The sequence below is a fragment of the Triturus cristatus genome, chromosome 2_1 (assembly GCF_964204655.1).
Source record: "Triturus cristatus chromosome 2_1, aTriCri1.1, whole genome shotgun sequence".
Classification (NCBI taxonomy): domain Eukaryota; kingdom Metazoa; phylum Chordata; class Amphibia; order Caudata; family Salamandridae; genus Triturus; species Triturus cristatus.
In genome coordinates, this window is record NC_140581.1 from 683,295,721 (window position 1) to 683,314,610 (window position 18,890).

The 18,890-nt window shown below is 45.2% G+C and overlaps 1 protein-coding gene across 2 annotated transcripts in view; it reads right to left on the reverse strand.

The window, feature by feature from the left end:
* The window catches only part of MCC (MCC regulator of Wnt signaling pathway), a 1,374,593-nt gene that overhangs the window by 1,045,935 nt on the left and 309,768 nt on the right, over positions 1–18,890 (reverse strand). For both annotated transcript variants that reach the window (XM_085632616.1, XM_085632617.1), the window contains exon 3: positions 11,261–11,472. In XM_085632616.1, coding sequence (XP_085488742.1) covers positions 11,261–11,472 — 212 coding nt within the window. The remainder of the gene's footprint in view (positions 1–11,260; positions 11,473–18,890) is intronic.

The window sequence follows — 18,890 nt, forward strand, 5'->3', positions numbered from 1 at the left end:
TAACCGTAGTACTATTCTGCAGCACATGAGATTACAGTATTGTTTTCCCCATGCCATCCACCAAAAGAGAATTGCAGTGATCTGTGTTTTTAACCAATAACAGATGCTACTATCACAGTTCTGCGAGTGTCTATTGAAGGTGAGGCAGCAGTTTAATGCGCAAGATGGACAGAGCAACAATGGCAGTGATTTCGAAATCCATTAATGTGGATGAGTCTAAAATACTCCTGATGGTTATATCTGGTGTACAACAAGAACATGAGTAGCTGAAAGTATAATGTTTTATACAGAGTTCTGATGGCTTGCACCCTGCTGGTGGAACTAGCAACAGTATTTTAAATTTCATTATTCATTTATGATAATTCACACCCCTCCACTTAAAATTCTTCCTAATCAAGGCATTATCTGTTCAAGAACCTGAATGCCATCTCCATTAATTGGCATAGATACGAAAGGTATGCCAAAACTGCAGACCAACTGATGCAGAAGTTGCACATACCAAAAATGCCCTGAAGAACAAAACATTTATAGTGTTCGAAATACAGATACCCAATTTAACAAAACATTCAAAACAAACAATGATTTGAATCAATTAATAAATTCACCATTACAGAGTTCCCACACCAATCGTAAGTTATTCACTAGCAGTGGTAGAAAATGACATTTTTTTTAGAATTACAAAGTAAGGCAAGAGGTTTACAATGACAACTTTTAAATATTTTTAAAGGATTTTGGTTAATACTGCCGGAAGTAATGCTTTGATTGATAAGGTCAATACACAGTTTTTTCGTGGACTGCTCACAGATTTTAAATCAAAGGTATGCATTTTCAGGTACCACCACAGTTTAAATCTGTTAGCTGGGAGCAAGGTGACTCATAAAAGGTGCTTGGACATCCACTCCATTTTCTAGTTAAAAATAAACAAATATATTGAATAATCATTGATGGGGTTCGAAGCACTTTTTGGCATTGTGATGGGTAGGAAGGGCTACATAAATTCTAAAATATAGTGCAATACAATGCCGCTCTCTTTCAAATACTCTAAAAGACAATATCTAAAAATAAGATAAACCTGCCTTCATATTTATTTTGACCTAAAAAAGCAATATAAATAGTTGAGTACGTTATTTCATAGTCTAGTCTCCTGAATGAAAGAACATAAAACAAGTCACTTGCAAAATAGGATTCCAACTGGGAAATTACCTTCCTTAGACCTCACGGTCACTTTGCTGATGAGATTTTTTTTATGGGTAATAGCATTTTATTCTTGAAAGTTTACAGTGTACAATGAACAAAATAATGCAATGTTTGTAGATAAACACACTAAATCTCTCTTATCAGCCAATTCAATGTTATGTCTTAAGTTTTCGTGTCCTTCAGTAAAGTATATAATTATACCAGCTAGAAAACATTGCTTCCTCGGGGTGAATATTGCTGCACTACACTGAAGAAATATATGACAACTATGGGGGTAAGGAGGGAAGGTGTGCAACCAGGGCATATCATCCTCTTCAAATAACATGTACAAAGGGTGCCCAGGGAATGTACGGAGTAGAAAAGAAGGCAAAATATCAGGTGATATCACCTGAGGCAGTGATTTCATTAAAGTCCTCACCCACCAAGAGGTGGCATGTTTCTTCAACGAGCCCCTCCTGATAAGGATAGAAAACTCCTCCAATGTGAGCTGCAACCCTGAAAAAAAAAAGGGAGCTTTTGAGCTGTAGAAACACTAGCCACTATGTGGTCAAGGGGGCTTCAATGAACGTGTGTGCGATTAATATCATTCTCATAATGGTCCGCAATTAGAAAATGAGAAGTGGGTTTGGTTGTGGAACGTTTGCATCTAATATTGCTACGGTGCTCCAGAATACATGCCTTTAATTTGCGTGTTGTCATGCCTACATATCTAAGACCACATGGGCATCTGATGACGTAATTACCGCCACTGCTGTTGTAGTTACTAAAAATGCATAATATTCATGGTGACTGGAGACCTTTGGGTGAGGACATTCGTCCTTTAAGGAAATCACTCCCTTCTCAGCATCCCAGACCTATTCACGTCCATTGGTGATATAACTCAGGTATGCATCATAACAGGAGGCAAAGGCTTTACTGAAAAGGGTCTGCAGTGTCTGCAAGCTATCACCTACACTGCTTGCAGTCTGACACTACATTTCCCTTTTATCTCTGCGAGGTCTTCTAACATCACTGAATGGACATATTCTAGTTCAGAACCAGACTTCAGCATTCCCTGCAGGGACGGAGTAGCGATGATCCAGCAGTGCCCACACGGATGAATAGGGGGCACAAAGCAGCAGAAAAGGTAAAAGCAGTGACATGGCAAAAGCAGAAACTACAGTCTCTAGACATCGCCCCTCATGAAAGCTGGGGTTCAGAACACCTGAGATCCTCCAACAAGTATGAAAGACAGGAGGTTCATATGATCTGGCAGATCACGTCTCAGCATTGCGAAGGGAGAACATAGAAAGAGTCCTTATATAAGTGAGTAATGGGTCAGGCCTGGTGCTGGCATGGTATTTTCTTTTGATTGTACAACAGCATCGGCCTTTTAAAGTATTCTCAGGTTTTAACCAATGGAAGCTGTATTTGGATGAGTTCAGATACACACACAGCCAAAGCAAGAACTGTTGGTTTTTGTTAAAAACAATATCCACATTATTTTTATCTAAACCAATGTTCCTAGTAAGTAAAAAAATATCCTGGTCAGGGAGTCTTTATGAAGAGAGGTGAGAATGACATAACTTTGAGGCTTCAATTTGCACTTGAAAGTGCCCTAAAATGGTACTGTGAAACAATCTCGAAAGAACTTTAATTTTAAAGAACTTATTTTGCTGCAAACTGCTTTTATTTGTGTATATTCTTACCCTCAGCACTCCCCTCTGAAACCGAGTTGCCGCTCACGCCGCACAGCTGACTGGAACGCTGCTGCGGGTGCAACCATCCCCGTGCCGCCAATCACGCGGACAGTGAGGCAACGCCCACCGCCACGAGGACACGCCCTCGTTCCTGGCATTTAAACCGCGCTAGAACTCAAGCGCGCCATTATCAAAGATAGCTCCTGAGGCGGAAGCCGGGAGCCTTGCGCGTTAATTTTAAAGAACTTATTTTGCTGCAAACTGCTTTTATTTGTGTATATTCTCACCCTGAGCACTCCCCACTGAAACCGAGTTGCCGCTCACGCCGCACAGCTGACTGGAACGCTGCTGCGGGTGCAACCATCCCCGTGCCGCCAATCACGCGGACAGTGAGGCAACGCCCACCGCCACGAGGACACGCCCTCGTTCCTGGCATTTAAACCGCGCTATAACTCAAGCGCGCCATTATCAAAGAAAGCTCCTGAGGCGGAAGCCGGGAGCCTCGCGCGTTAATTTTAAAGAACTTATTTTGCTGCAAACTGCTTTTATTTGTGTATATTCTTACCCTGAGCACTCCCCTCTGAAACCGAGTTGCCGCTCACGCCGCACAGCTGACTGGAACGCTGCTGCGGGTGCAACCATCCCCGTGCCGCCAATCACGCAGACAGTGAGGCAACGCCCACCGCCACGAGGTCACACCCTCTCTTCCTCTCCACTTATAAAATATGTGCATGGGCCGGACGCGCAGCGGACGTGCGCAGTGGGCGCGCCACCGGCGCGCCAAAGGCAAGCCCGTCTGCGCCCGCCCGCGACCGACCGGGACCAGGGGCTATACCCCCTGCCGGTCCTGATCAAAAACCGTCCACACACATTCGCTATTCTCACAGCGACCTGTTAGCCTTACACAGTAGTAACAAGGGCATAAAAACACATCTGTGTACCAAACTGGGGCCAGGACTATCATACAGACCGTTTTCCTGCCTCACTTGTCGCTGGTCCAGCATGGGTCAAACTCTATTTGGAAACCATACAACCCGTGATAAAAACCATATGACTCCGAACTGTCTGTATTTCAATGCCAGATCTTTACCCAAGCATGCCCTGGACATCTGGGACCTACTTATATCAAAGACTCCGGATCTAGTTTTCATCACGGAAACTTGGCTATCCGAGAACAATGCCCCAGATTTAGCAAACGCCCTCCCCCCTAACTACAAAGTCATCTCGCAAGATAGACTTGGTAAAAGAGGAGGAGGGGTCGCTGTGATATTCAGAGAACAACTAACATGCCTAGTGGAACCTACAACTGCCCACAGTGAACATCAGACCTTACCTTTAAAGTACTTTACGAGGGTCTCACCATCTTAGCTGGCGCAGTTATATACAATCCTCCCGGACAACAAGCTGGCCTCGGCGCCAAATTACTGAATCAACTACTGCCACTCTGTCTGATACATAAAAACTATTTAATCATTGGCGATTTTAACATTCATTTTGAAAATACGGACTCTCCGGTCGCTTCCCAGCTTGAATACGACATGGGAAGTCTTAATCTCAAGCAGTGGGTAGTGGGCCCTACTCATACAGCCGGTCATACTTTAGACCTATTATTCACTAATATTGAATCCACCAGCATAAAAGATATCCAGCCTCTATCCTGGTCAGATCATTCCCTCGTCTCCTTTACATTGGGACTTCTTGGTAAACCTTTAAAATCTAAAGCTGTTTCTTATATTTCTAAACGAGCTTGGAGGCTAATTAATAAATCCAGCTTTGAGGAACACTTTCAAGTGGTTAATATCAAACCATCGGAGGTTTCCTCTGTTTACGACGACATTGCCCTATTGGACGCTGGAATACTACAAACATTAGATAAACTAGCCCCGATGCGGGAATCCAGAAAAAAATCTCCAACAGAGAAATGGTATACCCCTCATCTAAAAAACCTTAAAAAGGAATGCAAAAAAGCTGAACACTTATGGAGACAATCCAAAGACAGCAAAACGAGATTAACCTATGTTCACAAACGAAATCAGTACATTCTTGCCATTAAAAACTCAAAAAAGGGTTACTTTACCCAGCGTATCCAAGAAAACAGCAACTCAGCAAAAGAGCTGTTCAGGATTGTGAAGGAGCTCAGTAAACCATCTAGCACTTCACAAACACTCACTCCCTCGATTGAGGTCTGTGAGCGTATCAGTATCTTCTTTTCTGATAAAATTAAGAAAATATACTCCTCTTTCATTCCCCAATCTACTCATAATAATTCAGATAACTTATCTAAAATCGCGACGTCACCAGAAACATCCATGACCCTACCAGATACAGGAAATACACCCCGCCTAACCAACTTTGAACCATTTTTAGAAGATGAGGTTCTGGCAGTCCTAAATACAATCAAATAAGGATCACCTTCGGACCCTTGTCCTCACTTTGTGTTCGCAGAAATTGCATCTACGCTTTTCCCCCTGATCACTCGACTCTTTAACAAGTCACTAACCACCGCTACCTTTCCTGATGTCTGGAAGCACGCCTCTGTGACTCCCCTTTTTAAAAAAGCTGGTTCTGATATTCTCAATCCTGAGAACTATAGACCGATTTCTCAGCTTCCTTATCTTTCTAAGGCTCTAGAGAAATTGGTCAATGTACAGCTGACTAGATATCTAGAAAGTAATTCTCTTCTAGACAGTTCCCAGACTGGCTTTAGAGCCAATAACAGCACAGAGACAACGCTGCTGGCAGTATCGGACAGTGTCAGATCCTCCACCGATCAAGGTGGAGCGGTAGCTCTGATACTGCTGGATCTGTCAGCGGCGTTTGACACGGTATCACATAAGTGCCTGCTGTATTGTATTGTATTGTATGAGTACTTATATAGCGCACTGTGACCCTTCGGGTATCCAAGCGCTTTCAACCAAACGAGATGTTTTAGTGCTGAGGGGGGTAGAGTAGGGGGCATCATGCTGCTGGGAAGAGCCAGGTCTTGAGGCTCCTCCTGAATTCCATAAGTGATTGCAACTGTCTGAGTTCAGATGGAAGTTCATTCCAGCTTCGGGCTCCGACCACACTGAAGGCCCTCCCCCCCAATCTTGCCCGTTTGAACCTGGGCTGGGCCAGCAAGCTGGCATTGGATGACCGCAACTGCCTTGCGGGGGAGTACCTTAAGAATCTCTCTTGAAGTGGGACTGGTCCTGTTCCATGAAACGCCTTATGAACCAGGCAAAGGGACTTGAAGAGGACCCTCTCTCTAACAGGCAGCCAATGAAGGTCCCTAAGTGCCTGAGTGGAGGAAGAGTCGAACCTGCGGCCCAGTGCCAGCTTAGCAGCGGCTGACTGTACTCTCTGTAGCCCCTGTATGATGTATTGGGGGGCTCCAAGGTACAGCGAGTTACAGTAGTCCAATCTGCTAAGTATTGTACTCCTAACGATCGTACTGCGGGAGTCAACAGGCAGCAACGGAAGAATCCGACGTAAAAGACGCAGTAGTCCATAACAGGTACTAGATGTTTTGTTTGTCTGTGAGTCCAACTGGAGATTTTCATCGAATAGCACCCCGAGATTCCGTACTGTGCCAGCTGGAACCAGTGGGGCCGCGTCCGGGGCGAGCCTGAAGTCCACTGGTAGATGTTGAGTCCGTTTAGTTGGCGCGAAGTACAGCAGCTCGGTTTTATCTCCGTTGAATTGCAGGCAGTTCCTCTGTAGCCAGTCCGTAGTCTGTCTCATGCAGCTTTGGAACCGCTCCAGAGAAACCGCCTTGTCACCTTCCAGGGAGAAAGCCAGTTGTGTGTCATCTGCATAGTTAATCAGCTCCACCCCGAACGCCTTGATGATAGAAAATAGCGGTTGTAGGTATATATTGAATAGGATGGGGCTGATGCTGGAGCCCTGTGGGACTCCAAAGTCCACAGGGGTATTTTCTGAGGTGAAGGAACCCATGGACACCCTTTGGTGTCTCCCCACTAGATAGGAGCGGAGCCACCGTAAGGCCTGGCCGCCCACTCCAATCTCCATCAGCCGTCCCAGCAAGATTCTATGGCTCACGGTATCGAACGCGGCTGATAATTCCAGGAGCACCAAGACAGAGGTGCTCCCGGTATCAGCCCGCGTACGCATCGTGTCCAGCATGGTAACTAATGCTGACTCGGTACCGTGGCAGGGGCGGAAACCAAACAGGTCCCTGTCCAGCAGATGATTAACCTCTAGATAGTTCGAGAGGGACCCACTCACCACCTTCTCCAAGATTTTAATAGGAAACGGGAGGAGCGAGATGGGCCGAAAGCTAGCAGGGGCAGTAGGGTCAAGAGTAGGTTTTTTAATGAGGGGGGAGACAACGGCCTGTTTCCAGCTGTCCGGGACCATGCCCTCTTCCAGCGATTGATTACAGATTTGGCACAACCAGGGAAAAGTCGGATGGCCGAATAACTTCCACGCCCTCTGGGGCAGAGGATCGAGAGGAGAACCGGATGAAATGCTGTTTGCTGTTGTGACGAACGATACTTCCGTGAAGGATGGAAAAGAGATCAAAGAGCAAGACCTGTCCGGACTCTCAGAAGCCGTCTCATCATCAAGGCCCTCAACCGCTTTGTCCATATCCCTAAAGAGATCGGTTATCTTAGTCACCTTGTTCTTAAAATAGGTGGCTATCTCATCGCATAACCTTTTGATGGAACGACTTTATTTTCAAGGCAGCTAGGAGCCGATAGAGATTTCACGATTCTGAACAATTCCCGCGCCCCGTTAGGGGCATGCACTATAGAGCTAGTGTAGAAGCTGGCCTTACGTTCCGTAATGAGCTGCTTGTACCTGCTCTGTACGGATCTCAGCACCATCTTATCCCTGGCAAGGAATCCCTTCCTCCATTTTCTTTCTGCCTGCCTACAGTGCTGTCTTAGCAGTCGCAGGTCTTCATCATACCAAGGAGCGGATGGCCTACTCCTAACTCTTATCTTTTTTTTAGGAATTAGGAGGTCCAGCTCTTTGGTGATGAATTTGTGGTAGACGTTGTAATTTTCTTCCACAGAACTAGAGGCCTGAAAGAGGCTGGCTATAGGAGGGGAAAGCAGAGAGCCCGTCTTGACCAGTTTGATCCAGTTTCTACCTTCTCTATACAGTGCCGCAGCCTCTGTTTGAGTGCGAGTGGTTTTTAGCAGTAGATTGAACTGGATACAATAGTGATCTGTCCAGATTAATGGCAGAACATTTATAAGTTCGGCCTCTGCCTTGCTGACAAATAGAAAATCCAAAATGTGGCCTCTTTGATGAGTGGGAGAGGTGACTAATTGGTGAAGTCCAAGGCCGCTGCAAGTAGACGTCAAGTCACGCAGCTGGCTCTTTGTGCTAGTATTCTCCCACCAGTTGAAGTCACCAAGAACCACCATTTTGGAGTGTGTGAGTGCCAGGTTAGTAATGGCATTCAGAAGGGGTTGCAATGGAGTCAACAACCCTGGAGGGCGATAACAGAGCAGGCCTGTAAATAAACTCCCTCTGCTACTGTGTAGCGAGAAGGCCATAGCCTCAATACCCGCTAGCTCATCAGTTTGTAGCAGGTTAAGACAAAGTTCCTCCCTGTAAATTAGTCCCACCCCTCCCCCCTTGCCCCTTTGCCTGGGTTTGTGTAAGAACTTAAAACCCTCAGGGCACGCGGAGCCGACCTCCACTACTGTGTCTGCCCTTACCCAGGTTTCTGTAAGGAAAAGCACATCCAGTGACAGGTCTTCTATTAATAATGCAATTTCTGTATGATGCTTAACCAGGGATCTACAGTTCAACAACGCGCAGTTAAAGGTACTCTGCTCCCTCGGGCGTCTGTTGCCTGCCCTTCCTCCCAGACTGGAGAAACGCATGGCTGACTTAACCTGACTGGGAGCAGCAAAGCCCATCCTGCCCCCTATCTCTAAGAGCTGATGTCTCGAGTACCTGCGGCAAACCTTACCGCCAGTAGTTACGTCTAAAGTCGTCCTCTGTGTGTCCGAGGCGCGTACGGGCGCAGACGGGCTTGCCTCTGGCGTGCCTCCGGCACGCCAGCGGCTCGCCCGCTACGCGCGCGCGCTGCGCACTTGCGTGCTGTTCGTTTTTATATGTGAACCCCCCATAAGGTTGTCGCCCCTACCAATATGGCGCCTGCACTGCGCCTACACGCCCTTCTCAAGATGTCTCCCAAACAGCAGAGGAACGGGGAGGGATCCTGCTCAAGCAGCAGGTGAGTGATAGAAATGTTTTAAGTGCGAGTATGAGGGTTTGTGAGACTGGGGATAGAGCGTCCTAGCCACACTTTAAAATACAGACACAATCAGACACAATCAGTGAATGAACCGGGTCCGGCAGCAAAGATATTCAAAAGCCCAGAGCCCGGCTGCATGAACAAAGACAATAACAAACAATTAAAAGAGCGTTCAGCGCCAGCGACAGCAGCCCCTAAAATAGCCGCTCAGCTGCTCAATAAGAGCACATTCGGTTAGAGTAGGCCGGTATGCTGAACATACTTCAGAGTAAAGGAGTCCAATCTACGGCGTTGAATTGGATACACTCTTTCCTGAGCAACCGTACCCAGGCAGTACATATAGGTCAGTTCCATTCAAGGCCCAATTCCATCTGCTGCGGGGTTCCCCAGGGCGCCTCACTGAGCCCCACCCTTTTTAATGTCTATATATCATCCCTCGCGGACATTGGTAGGAAGTGGGGTATTGGTATCTGCTCTTATGCGGATGATACGCAGCTGATGGTGACTATGGATGAGGGACCAGAGGTATGCAAAGCTAAGTTACACGACTGTCTCTCGGAAATGGCACGATGGATGCATGACCATTGCTTAAAGCTAAATGCAGGCAAAACAGAGATTCTCCTGTTCGGTGGCGCCAAACGTATGTGGGATGACACATGGTGGCCACCTTCACTGGGACTGGCCCCTACCCCAAAACAACATGCCAGAAACCTAGGAATTATCATGGACGATGCTTTGTCCATGAAGGACCATGTCCGATCCCTTTTTGGCAAGGGCTTTGCCATACTAAAACTTCTTGCAAGGATATTTCCTTGGATACCCCTAGATTGCAGACGTTCAGTTACACAGGCTCTATTGGTCAGTCGCCTGGATTACGGCAATGCACTATTTGTAGGGATGAACGAACATCTATTCTCCCGCCTACAGGTTTTGCAAAATTTGGCGGCTAAACTTATCTGCAATAAAGGTAATCGAGACCCGGCATTGGAATGCTTAAAAAAACTTCATTGGCTCCCGATGCGTCAGAGGGCTGCTTTTAAACTACTTAGCCATGCCCATAGGGCCCCACACAAGACTGGCCCCACAATTCTTCATGGGAAAATTGAATTTTATATACCCAATAGGAACCTACGCTCCTGTCATTCAGCTCTGGCTAAAACGAAACGTATTTTCAAAGTCAGAACAGGTGGTCGCTCTTTTTCCTACCTAGCAGCAAAAAGGTGGAATGAACTCCCTACTGACCTGAGACATACCACAAACTATCTCCAGTTTCGAAAGAATTTAAAAACCCACCTCTTCCCCAACTCCTAATTGTCTCAGCACACGTCAGCAGCAGCTTCTTTGGTATAAAGCGCCGTGATATCCCACGGGATGAGTGTTGCGCTCTATAAATACCAAAAAATAAAAAATAAAATAAACTGGCAAGCGGTTTTCAACCCAACGATACCCTATTTACAAGACGAGTACTTGCATTATGGTTTCTTTGATCCCAACAACCTGTTTTGCCCCAAAAAAATCAGTTTCCTCAAAAAGTAGAAAACACATTGTGATTCTTTATTCTAGGAAACACCATTGACAAAGACCTTAGCTGCTGGAAGGGGTTTCGCTGATGACTCCCTCACAGGACTACCCTGCAGGTTGCAGCCTCCACTACTCCACCCCTGCCATTCATTAATTGATTAATCACTCTCTGAACACTGCTGCAAGATTTAATACCATATATTTTGCACCATTTCTGCAACTTGTGAAATATTCTGAAACCACCAAAACTTACTGTAAAGCACACTGAAACATTGTGCATAGAAAAAGTGAGCTAAAGCATAATGTCACAAACCAACATTTGGAAGACAGAGTGCTTTATTTCCATCACAAGTGCCCTCCCCACAGAAATACTTCCGGAGTGGCTTCCCCGAACGAGCCGTGCTTTGTTAATTAGATTCCAACAAATTAAAGTTTTCTGCAAGACTCCCCGAGGACACCACCAAAGACTCCTTTCTAATGAAGAGGCTGGCTCTGTTGTCCTCGTTTATGGATGTACTGATTGTCAACATTACAGCAGCGTAATGGCTCTCCTGGGGCCATTGCTCAAAGATTTACATTTAATTGCTCACAGAGAAGAAAAATAAAATAGGCTGTTACAATTACAGCAGAACATAATACTTACAGTGTTGGCGAGCTCGAAATGGCTGCCTCCCGTGGAGTTGGTGAGACTGGAGGCCTGTGTCAGGAGTCTTTGAAGGGCTGCCTGCTGGGCCACCGTACCTCCGCCACACTCCAAGAGCTTCTGCAGAGTGGAATGACTCTGGAAGTCAGGGCTTTGGAGATCTCGGACTCCGGAATCGTATTCCCAGCTTTCCCTCGCTCCAGAGAGTGTACCTGGAAAGACAGTGGGACAGAGTAAAACTCAGGAGAACTTCTCAATTTATTAGGAACTCATCATGAAGAGCACAGGGCAGAAATGGAATCTGAGAAACAGTGTAGCAAAAAAGCATCATATATACAATGCATATCTTATCCCAACTCATAAAAAACTTGTATCCTTCATTTAATAAGCTGTTGCATTACAACGAGAAATAGGAAACAGCTCAACACGTAGATTGTCTTTTCACAATAACATGCCCTCATCAGGCTGTCTAACAACTGCTTGTTCATTGTCACTGCAGCCACGCTTTACGGGAAGAAAGAACACATACTTCTGGTTCCTATAAAAAAAAAACATTTTTTAAAAATCCTTCTAATGTAGATCATTAAGTCATAACCCTTTACTAAAATCAGTGATGTGAGGTTCGCTTGCAGAAGAATCTTGTCAAAGGAGCCTAGTTTTAGCACATTTCTCTTGCAAAGCTTAGATTTACAGAAAGTCATGGCACAAATTTTACACTATTGTTGCCTTGAGGTCTTTGCGGTTTTCATCTACAGTTTTATGATAAATTCCAAAGAATCCATGTTTCTAATGCGTAGGAATATTTGTATAACCTGGCCCTTTCCCTTAATGCAGCCACAGTGCACATATTATTTCAAGAGCATCTCTTCTGTAATATGATTATAGAAGCCGCAAAAGGGAGAAGAGGCTCTGACCCAAGGTCCAAAGAGGGCAATTAAAAAAAATAAAATTACTATCATCATTGACAAACTATTTGTTCAAAAAGAAATACAATTCCTACGTAAAAATACCCACTCCCCTCCAAATTTTCTTGCGTAATTTTGGAATGGAGTTTCTCTCCAGCCTTACGCCCCCACATTAACTATAACATGCTGCTACAGTGGTTGGAATTCCCTGAACATTTTAAAATCATGATTGAGTGGAAAGTATACACCGATGGATCTAAACATATGTTTTTAGATGTACAGAGAATCCATTTCAACAAACAACCTGCACAATGCATTGCCGAGGCTGAAGAAGGGTTAGGTTTACTAATAACATCAACAGTAGCGATAAGGCGTGGGCATCACTTCCTTGTGTATTTCCAGCTGAGTACAAAAGGAGGGTTCGAGTGAGGGCCTGATTTAGAGTTTGGCGAACTGGTTACTCCATTTGAAGCAATGGATGTCTCGTCCACCTTATTACAAGAGCAATATGTCCTATGGCACTTGTATTAAGGCAGACGTGATATCCGTCATGTTTGTGACAGAGTAGTCCGTTGGCCAAACTCTACATCAGGCCCTTATTTCTGAAACACTATACAGTGGAATGGCTCTTGAAAATTGCTGCTGCCCAAATTAGCATCGAAATGAAGCAATGGTGAGGTTCAGGGACTCCCAACTGGGGATGACTAGTGAGTCATCTGTGAAAAAATGACTTCCAATGGAGTAATAACAACAATGCTGGTGGCAGAACTCTGTGCAGGCCTCTAACTGACCAATGAGTAACCACGATAGAGCAGAGCTGTTACCGATCATGAGGAATGCAGGGAGAGATCATGAACTCAACAAAGAAGCCGGTGGCTTATCTGGTGGTGTGCAAAACACTGTTTGGGCTGGGAGTAGTAAACAGTAGGAAAATGAGAAAGAAAGGAACCACATATGACCAAAGCAGGCTCCTATTAGGTCAACACCACAGGGGCTTGCAGTATTAAGGTCCAGGAGATACTCCTATTTAGTTCCACTTCCTAACACAATTCAAACATAAGAGTAAAATAGAGAAAAAAGTGCAACATAGTCAGACTCAGGGAGTCACTTGAACATAACAAACCTCTCAGACAGCCGTTTAAGTGGAAACAGTTTTATGGTACAGCACTTAGCAGCAAACGTTTATGAAAATCTCAAACAAAAGGGTAAGAGGGAAGAGAGTTTAAGCCTCAACTGACCAAAATTCCTATGCACCCAGAAAAAGACTATCTCTGATGCCTCCAACGATTTACATTATCTAAGGTAGGGAGAGAAGGCCATTATCAAATATTTGAATGACCTGCTCTGGGAACAGAAGTCTTTGACAGAAAAAAAACAGAGAACGTGATCTGAATAGTGCAAAACAACCTGAAGTCCTTGTTTGGCACAGTTAATGGGATGAACAGACAACACCTGCAGGTGGTCACTCGTTTCTTCCCTGAACTATCAGCATGAAGTTCTGCAGATAGTGAAAACAATATTTAAAGACCTGGTTAAACACCCAAAAATAGGAAGTTCAGATGGTGGCAGTGAAGATCTTCAGAGTGTCAAAGACAGTCATCAAAAGGAGGTGGGATGACCCTGTTAAATTCCTTAAAAATGAGAAAGGAGATCTTGAGAAATGGTCTAGGAAAAATACAGTTAAGGTCCTCTTTCTACCTTAGAATATGTAGCTCTTAGTCAGGAAAAGGGTTCTTTGAAAGTTTAAAATATAGCTTCAGTATTTGTCCCACTCTCCATCAGTCAATGGGCCATAATAAAAAGCAATGGAGTAAAGTAAGACATTTGTGTTTACCCATTCCAACACTGATCATTCCACCCTCATCTAATCCCTGACGTCTTGAATGGGATTCACTGGCAATGTTCTTCAGTGGGTCTCCTACCTACCTAATCAACACCAGTACATGCACCCGAACAGCTCCTGGGACCAAGAGATCCTCATCACCTGTGGAAACTCACCAGTTCCATTTCCTTGGTCATCTTCAACTTCTACAAGAGGCCTCTTAGGATACTACTCAAAGATAGTGGGATCTAAATTCTGCGATACACTGACAGCACACAACTATACTTTGAAGTCTCCTTTGATCCAGACATCCATCGGTTCAAACTGCGGCTGTATATCATTCAGACCTACATGTTCATCACCTACCTGTTGCACCTAGAAAAAATTTCTACTATTCTCCAAGAACATCAAGTAGTCCAAACCTGGCTCAATGACGCAAAATTGGATCAATTCAAAACTCAACTTTCACCCACGACTAAGCCACTTGGTTTCACCCTTGACACCAGCCTCCCCCTTAAAAAAGACATCTCAAAGAAAACCAAGAAGGCCTGGTACTAGTTCTCTACACTGAAAAAACTGAAACCATTCCTCTTGGAAAGTGACTTCAGAATTGAGTGTTCAAGCCCTTGAACTCTTGCATATGGGTGGAGGTAAAACCCTCCTCACTTCACAGCCTCCCAGACTCCACAGTGCAATCTGCTTAAGGGCATCCTACAGACTGCACCATACTTCATCAATTATAACCACATCACCTCTGGCTGCAAGGGCTTAGGGTCAACCTTGTCTCAGGTAATCGACGTTAATGAGTTTTACTCCATGAAATTCCACGGAGTTACATAAAAACTCTGCGGAATTCCATGGAGTTCCACCCATCCCAAGTACTCTATACAGGTGCTAGTCCACGAGTTAAAAATTACAGACAAGAGACTAAAATCTGTTCAATTAACTGGTGAAATGGCACTTCATGTTGAATACCCTGATGCAAATGACAATTGACCAGTGCCTACTGGGTTCTACCGGATAAAGCTGGTGTACGTCATGTTTGACAACTTGCTGACCCGTTATAAATGGCTAACAGCCACACAAGATGCCGAGAAGAGAGCCCTTCGCTTCCACCCTTTTCTTGTGAATAAGTATTGTAGACTCAGCGTGGCTGGGTAGAATTTCACCTGCAGGCAGTTAGATGAAAAGTCATAGTATGGGACAGAGATGTGTACCAGTCTGGCGGTCAGGTGCTGGCAAGCACATGATTAGGGTTTTTCCCTCAAAAAAATGATTTTTCCTGATGATATGGTACTAATGCAAAAAAGTACACAGTTCCTCTAGTCGAGAAAGAGAGGAAGGGGGGAGGGAAGGGGAAGGAGACACAGGGATGTATTGTCACGTGTCATGGGGAATAAGACCTGGTCACGAGTAGTGCAGGTCAAGAAAGGAGGGGGGGGGGGAAACCCTTATTAGAACTAGGGCTCTCACACACCCAGCAAGCTAGGTGTCATGCTTCATCATTTGAGCCTGCCCCTCGTCAGGTCGGCGCTGCAATTCCTGACGGGCTCCCAATATTGGGGCTCTTTAGCGGGGATCTTTTGTTCCTGCCGAAGGGTGCCGTGGGGGTAAGGGGCCCTAGGAAATGTAGATGTAAATGAATGTATAAAATAGGTACTGTTAGTCCACACGTGAATTTTATTAAAGTGGTAAACAGCCTAATTAAAAACAATGGAAGTTGAGGTGGGTATAGACACTAGTGATTATGTAGCTAGTTATGCTTACCCTACTCTCAAGAAGATCGACATGTTTCGTGCTTTGATAGCCAAAATGGTCAGGGCACTTCCTCAGGATCAGATAATAAGAACTATCTACAAAAAAGGTAAGTGACTAATCTACATACCTAGCAGGTGCAACAAGGTAACCTAAGCTGCTATCAAGCCAATCTTGCAGCAGTGACCGGCGGGTATAATGGACTCCAATGTGGGTCCGCGTCGAAAGGCGCCTGTGCTCCTGAACCTACCCCTACCGCCGGCCCTACAGACTGCACCATACTTCATCAATTATAACCACATCACCTCTGGCTGCAAGGGCTTAGGGTCAACCTTGTCTCAGGTACTCGACGTTAATGAGTTTTACTCCATGAAATTCCACGGAGTTACATAAAAACTCTGCGGAATTCCATGGAGTTCCACCCATCCCAAGTACTCTATACAGGTGCTAGTCCACGAGTTACAAATTACAGACAAGAGACTAAAATCTGTTCAATTAACTGGTGAAATGGCACTTCATGTTGAATACTCTGATGCAAATGACAATTGACCAGTGCCTACTGGTTTCTACTGGATAAAGCTGGTGTACGTCATGTTTGACAACTTGCTGACCCGTTATAAATGGCTAACAGCCACACAAGATGCCGAGAAGAGAGCCCTTCGCTTCCGCCCTTTTCTTGTGAATAAGTATTGTAGACTCAGCGTGGCTGGGTAGAATTTCACTAGCAGGCAGTTAGATGAAAAGTCATAGTATGGGACAGAGATGTGTACCAGTCTGGCGGTCAGGTGCTGGCAAGCACATGATTAGGGTTTTTCCCTCAAAAAAATGATTTTTCCTGATGATATGGCCCATTAGGTCTAAGTTCAATGACTATATAATTGGAAAATACTAGTACCAACCAGTTGGACTTGTTGGAATTCGTAGAGGGATTGTGTGTCGGTTAAGGCACCGGTGAGTTTTTGCTTCACTGCCCACTGAATGGGTCACTGTTGTGTGTGCGCTCTGTGAGATTTCTATTAAATCAGTATCTCTGTTTGTTTTCCGCTTGCACGTGTGCGTGGATTCGTGCACTCTTTCCTGGTGAGTAATTCAAGATTTTATCCAGAATTTAAAATCTGCTGTAAACTAGGTTCTGTCAATGTGAACTGTGAATTGGCATGTATGTTTGGGGAGGGGTCCAAAGAACTAGTAAGCAAATCAATGGTGGAAGTGCATAGGCAGAGCCTTACACGCTCGCACACAAATTCTCTCGCACATAATCTGATACTCATTCTCACAATGAAACACAAGCCCATTTTAATGCTTTCTCTCACTCTATAGATTTAAAACACTAACGCACCTGCAGACTTTCTCTGATATAGGCGATTTCTGCCACACTCATATACTGGCATGCACACATGCAAATTAACGAATCGACGCACAAACATTACCTCTTTTATGCCATCTATCAGACTTTCCTGCAAACACTCACACAAACAATTTTAGACTGCTTCAGTCACACCCTCCTACACTCTCACACACAAACAGTACACCCATACTCTCCCACACACTTCCTCATTTACACTGCTTCATACTTTCTCACAGAAAAACCGAACGTTACAAATACCAGATCACTTTACACATATACACTTTTACACACAGTCTCACTCGATCTGTCAAAACTCACACACATGCACATTAACTAACACAAATGTGCAAGAGACGAGCCCTTTAGAATGATTCACGCGGAGAAGTGTGCCTGTTCATGAGTAACATGTGACCTTCATTTCTTCTGACAGCAAGAGCCACCCTGGGGGCTGCCCTCACTCGGGTATCCTAGGATGTTTCGGGGCATGACCTGGGCTATGTCACTGGTTGGTGAGAAGCTAGCATCTGCTCATGCTGCAGCCAGATCACCACAGTTTACATCAATGCTGCCGTCTCACGGAGCAACTTCACTTAGTGTCTGACTGAATATGTCCATTTTGAATGGGAAACAGTGTCATGCCCCGCGGTTCGGATCGGCAGAAGGTCCAGCATATAAGGTCCCCAAGCGTTATTGAACGCGCTTAGCGTTCTAGCTTGGAAACCTGTTTCCGCCCCTGGTTCGTGTTGCCTGACTTCCGGTTGGTGACTTCCTGCTTCCGGAGTCGCTTTCGTGGTGTTCGAGTCCTTCGCGGTTTGAGCCCGCGCTCTTGGCGTTCTCATTGAAACGCTATCTACCCGATTTTGCTACCGTAGTGCGGTTTTCGTACCGCTTTGGTCTCGCTGTCTTCAGCGTAACCTTTCTTTGTCGAGTGCTGGTGTGAATGTCTTCTCTTTCCCTGTTTCTTTTTGCAGCTCCTCACGTAGTTGCATTCACTCCCTGGTGGCGGCGTTTAGTGAGATTGGTGCTCGTGCCCTGTTTAGTTATAACCCCCTATCTTATGCCCCCACGTTCTAAGATGTCTTAGTCCCGATATCTTGGCACTCAATAGTCGCTCCCTCATTACAGCGACAGTTCATAGTCTCGGAACTAACAGTCAGAGCTGGTCACAACCCCTTGTTACTCCTAGCCCCTGGTTACGTGTGAGTTGTGGTGCATCGCTGGCGCTTTACTCTCCGTGCGGGCCACACCTCCAACCATTTCCCCTCTGTCTCCACGCTGCGTGAGAATTTACCGGGGTTGACGAACACTCTGGATACCCGAGGGGGACGCTAGCATAGACCACGGTAACGGTGGCCGTTGGACAACTGAAGCACGGTAACAGCGCTGTGCGCTAACCTTTATTATACCTAAGGTGCAATATAGAAAGGGTGGAGGAGGTAATATTTGTTGTTTTGTTCTATTCTTTCAGCTCTCTATCTGCTCCTGAGTAAACCGTAGTTGGAGAATTTGGGGTTTTAGTACTGCTAAACAGGGTGAGTAGGTGGGGTGAGGAGAGTCATATGTTATAGTGTTGAGGACTATCTTTGAACCATTTGCTCCCTGTTCTATAGGATACCTGGTTTGTACTTTCCCCGATTTCTACCAATTCTGAGTGGTGATGACTCCCGCCATAGTAGAGAGCATAATCCACATGGATAGGTAGGATTTAAGAGTTAATAAGATCTGATACCTGTAGCGAACGTTGTAAGAATTGAAAGTAAGCAGACTTTTTATTTTCAGCAGAGACAAGCCTCATCCTTG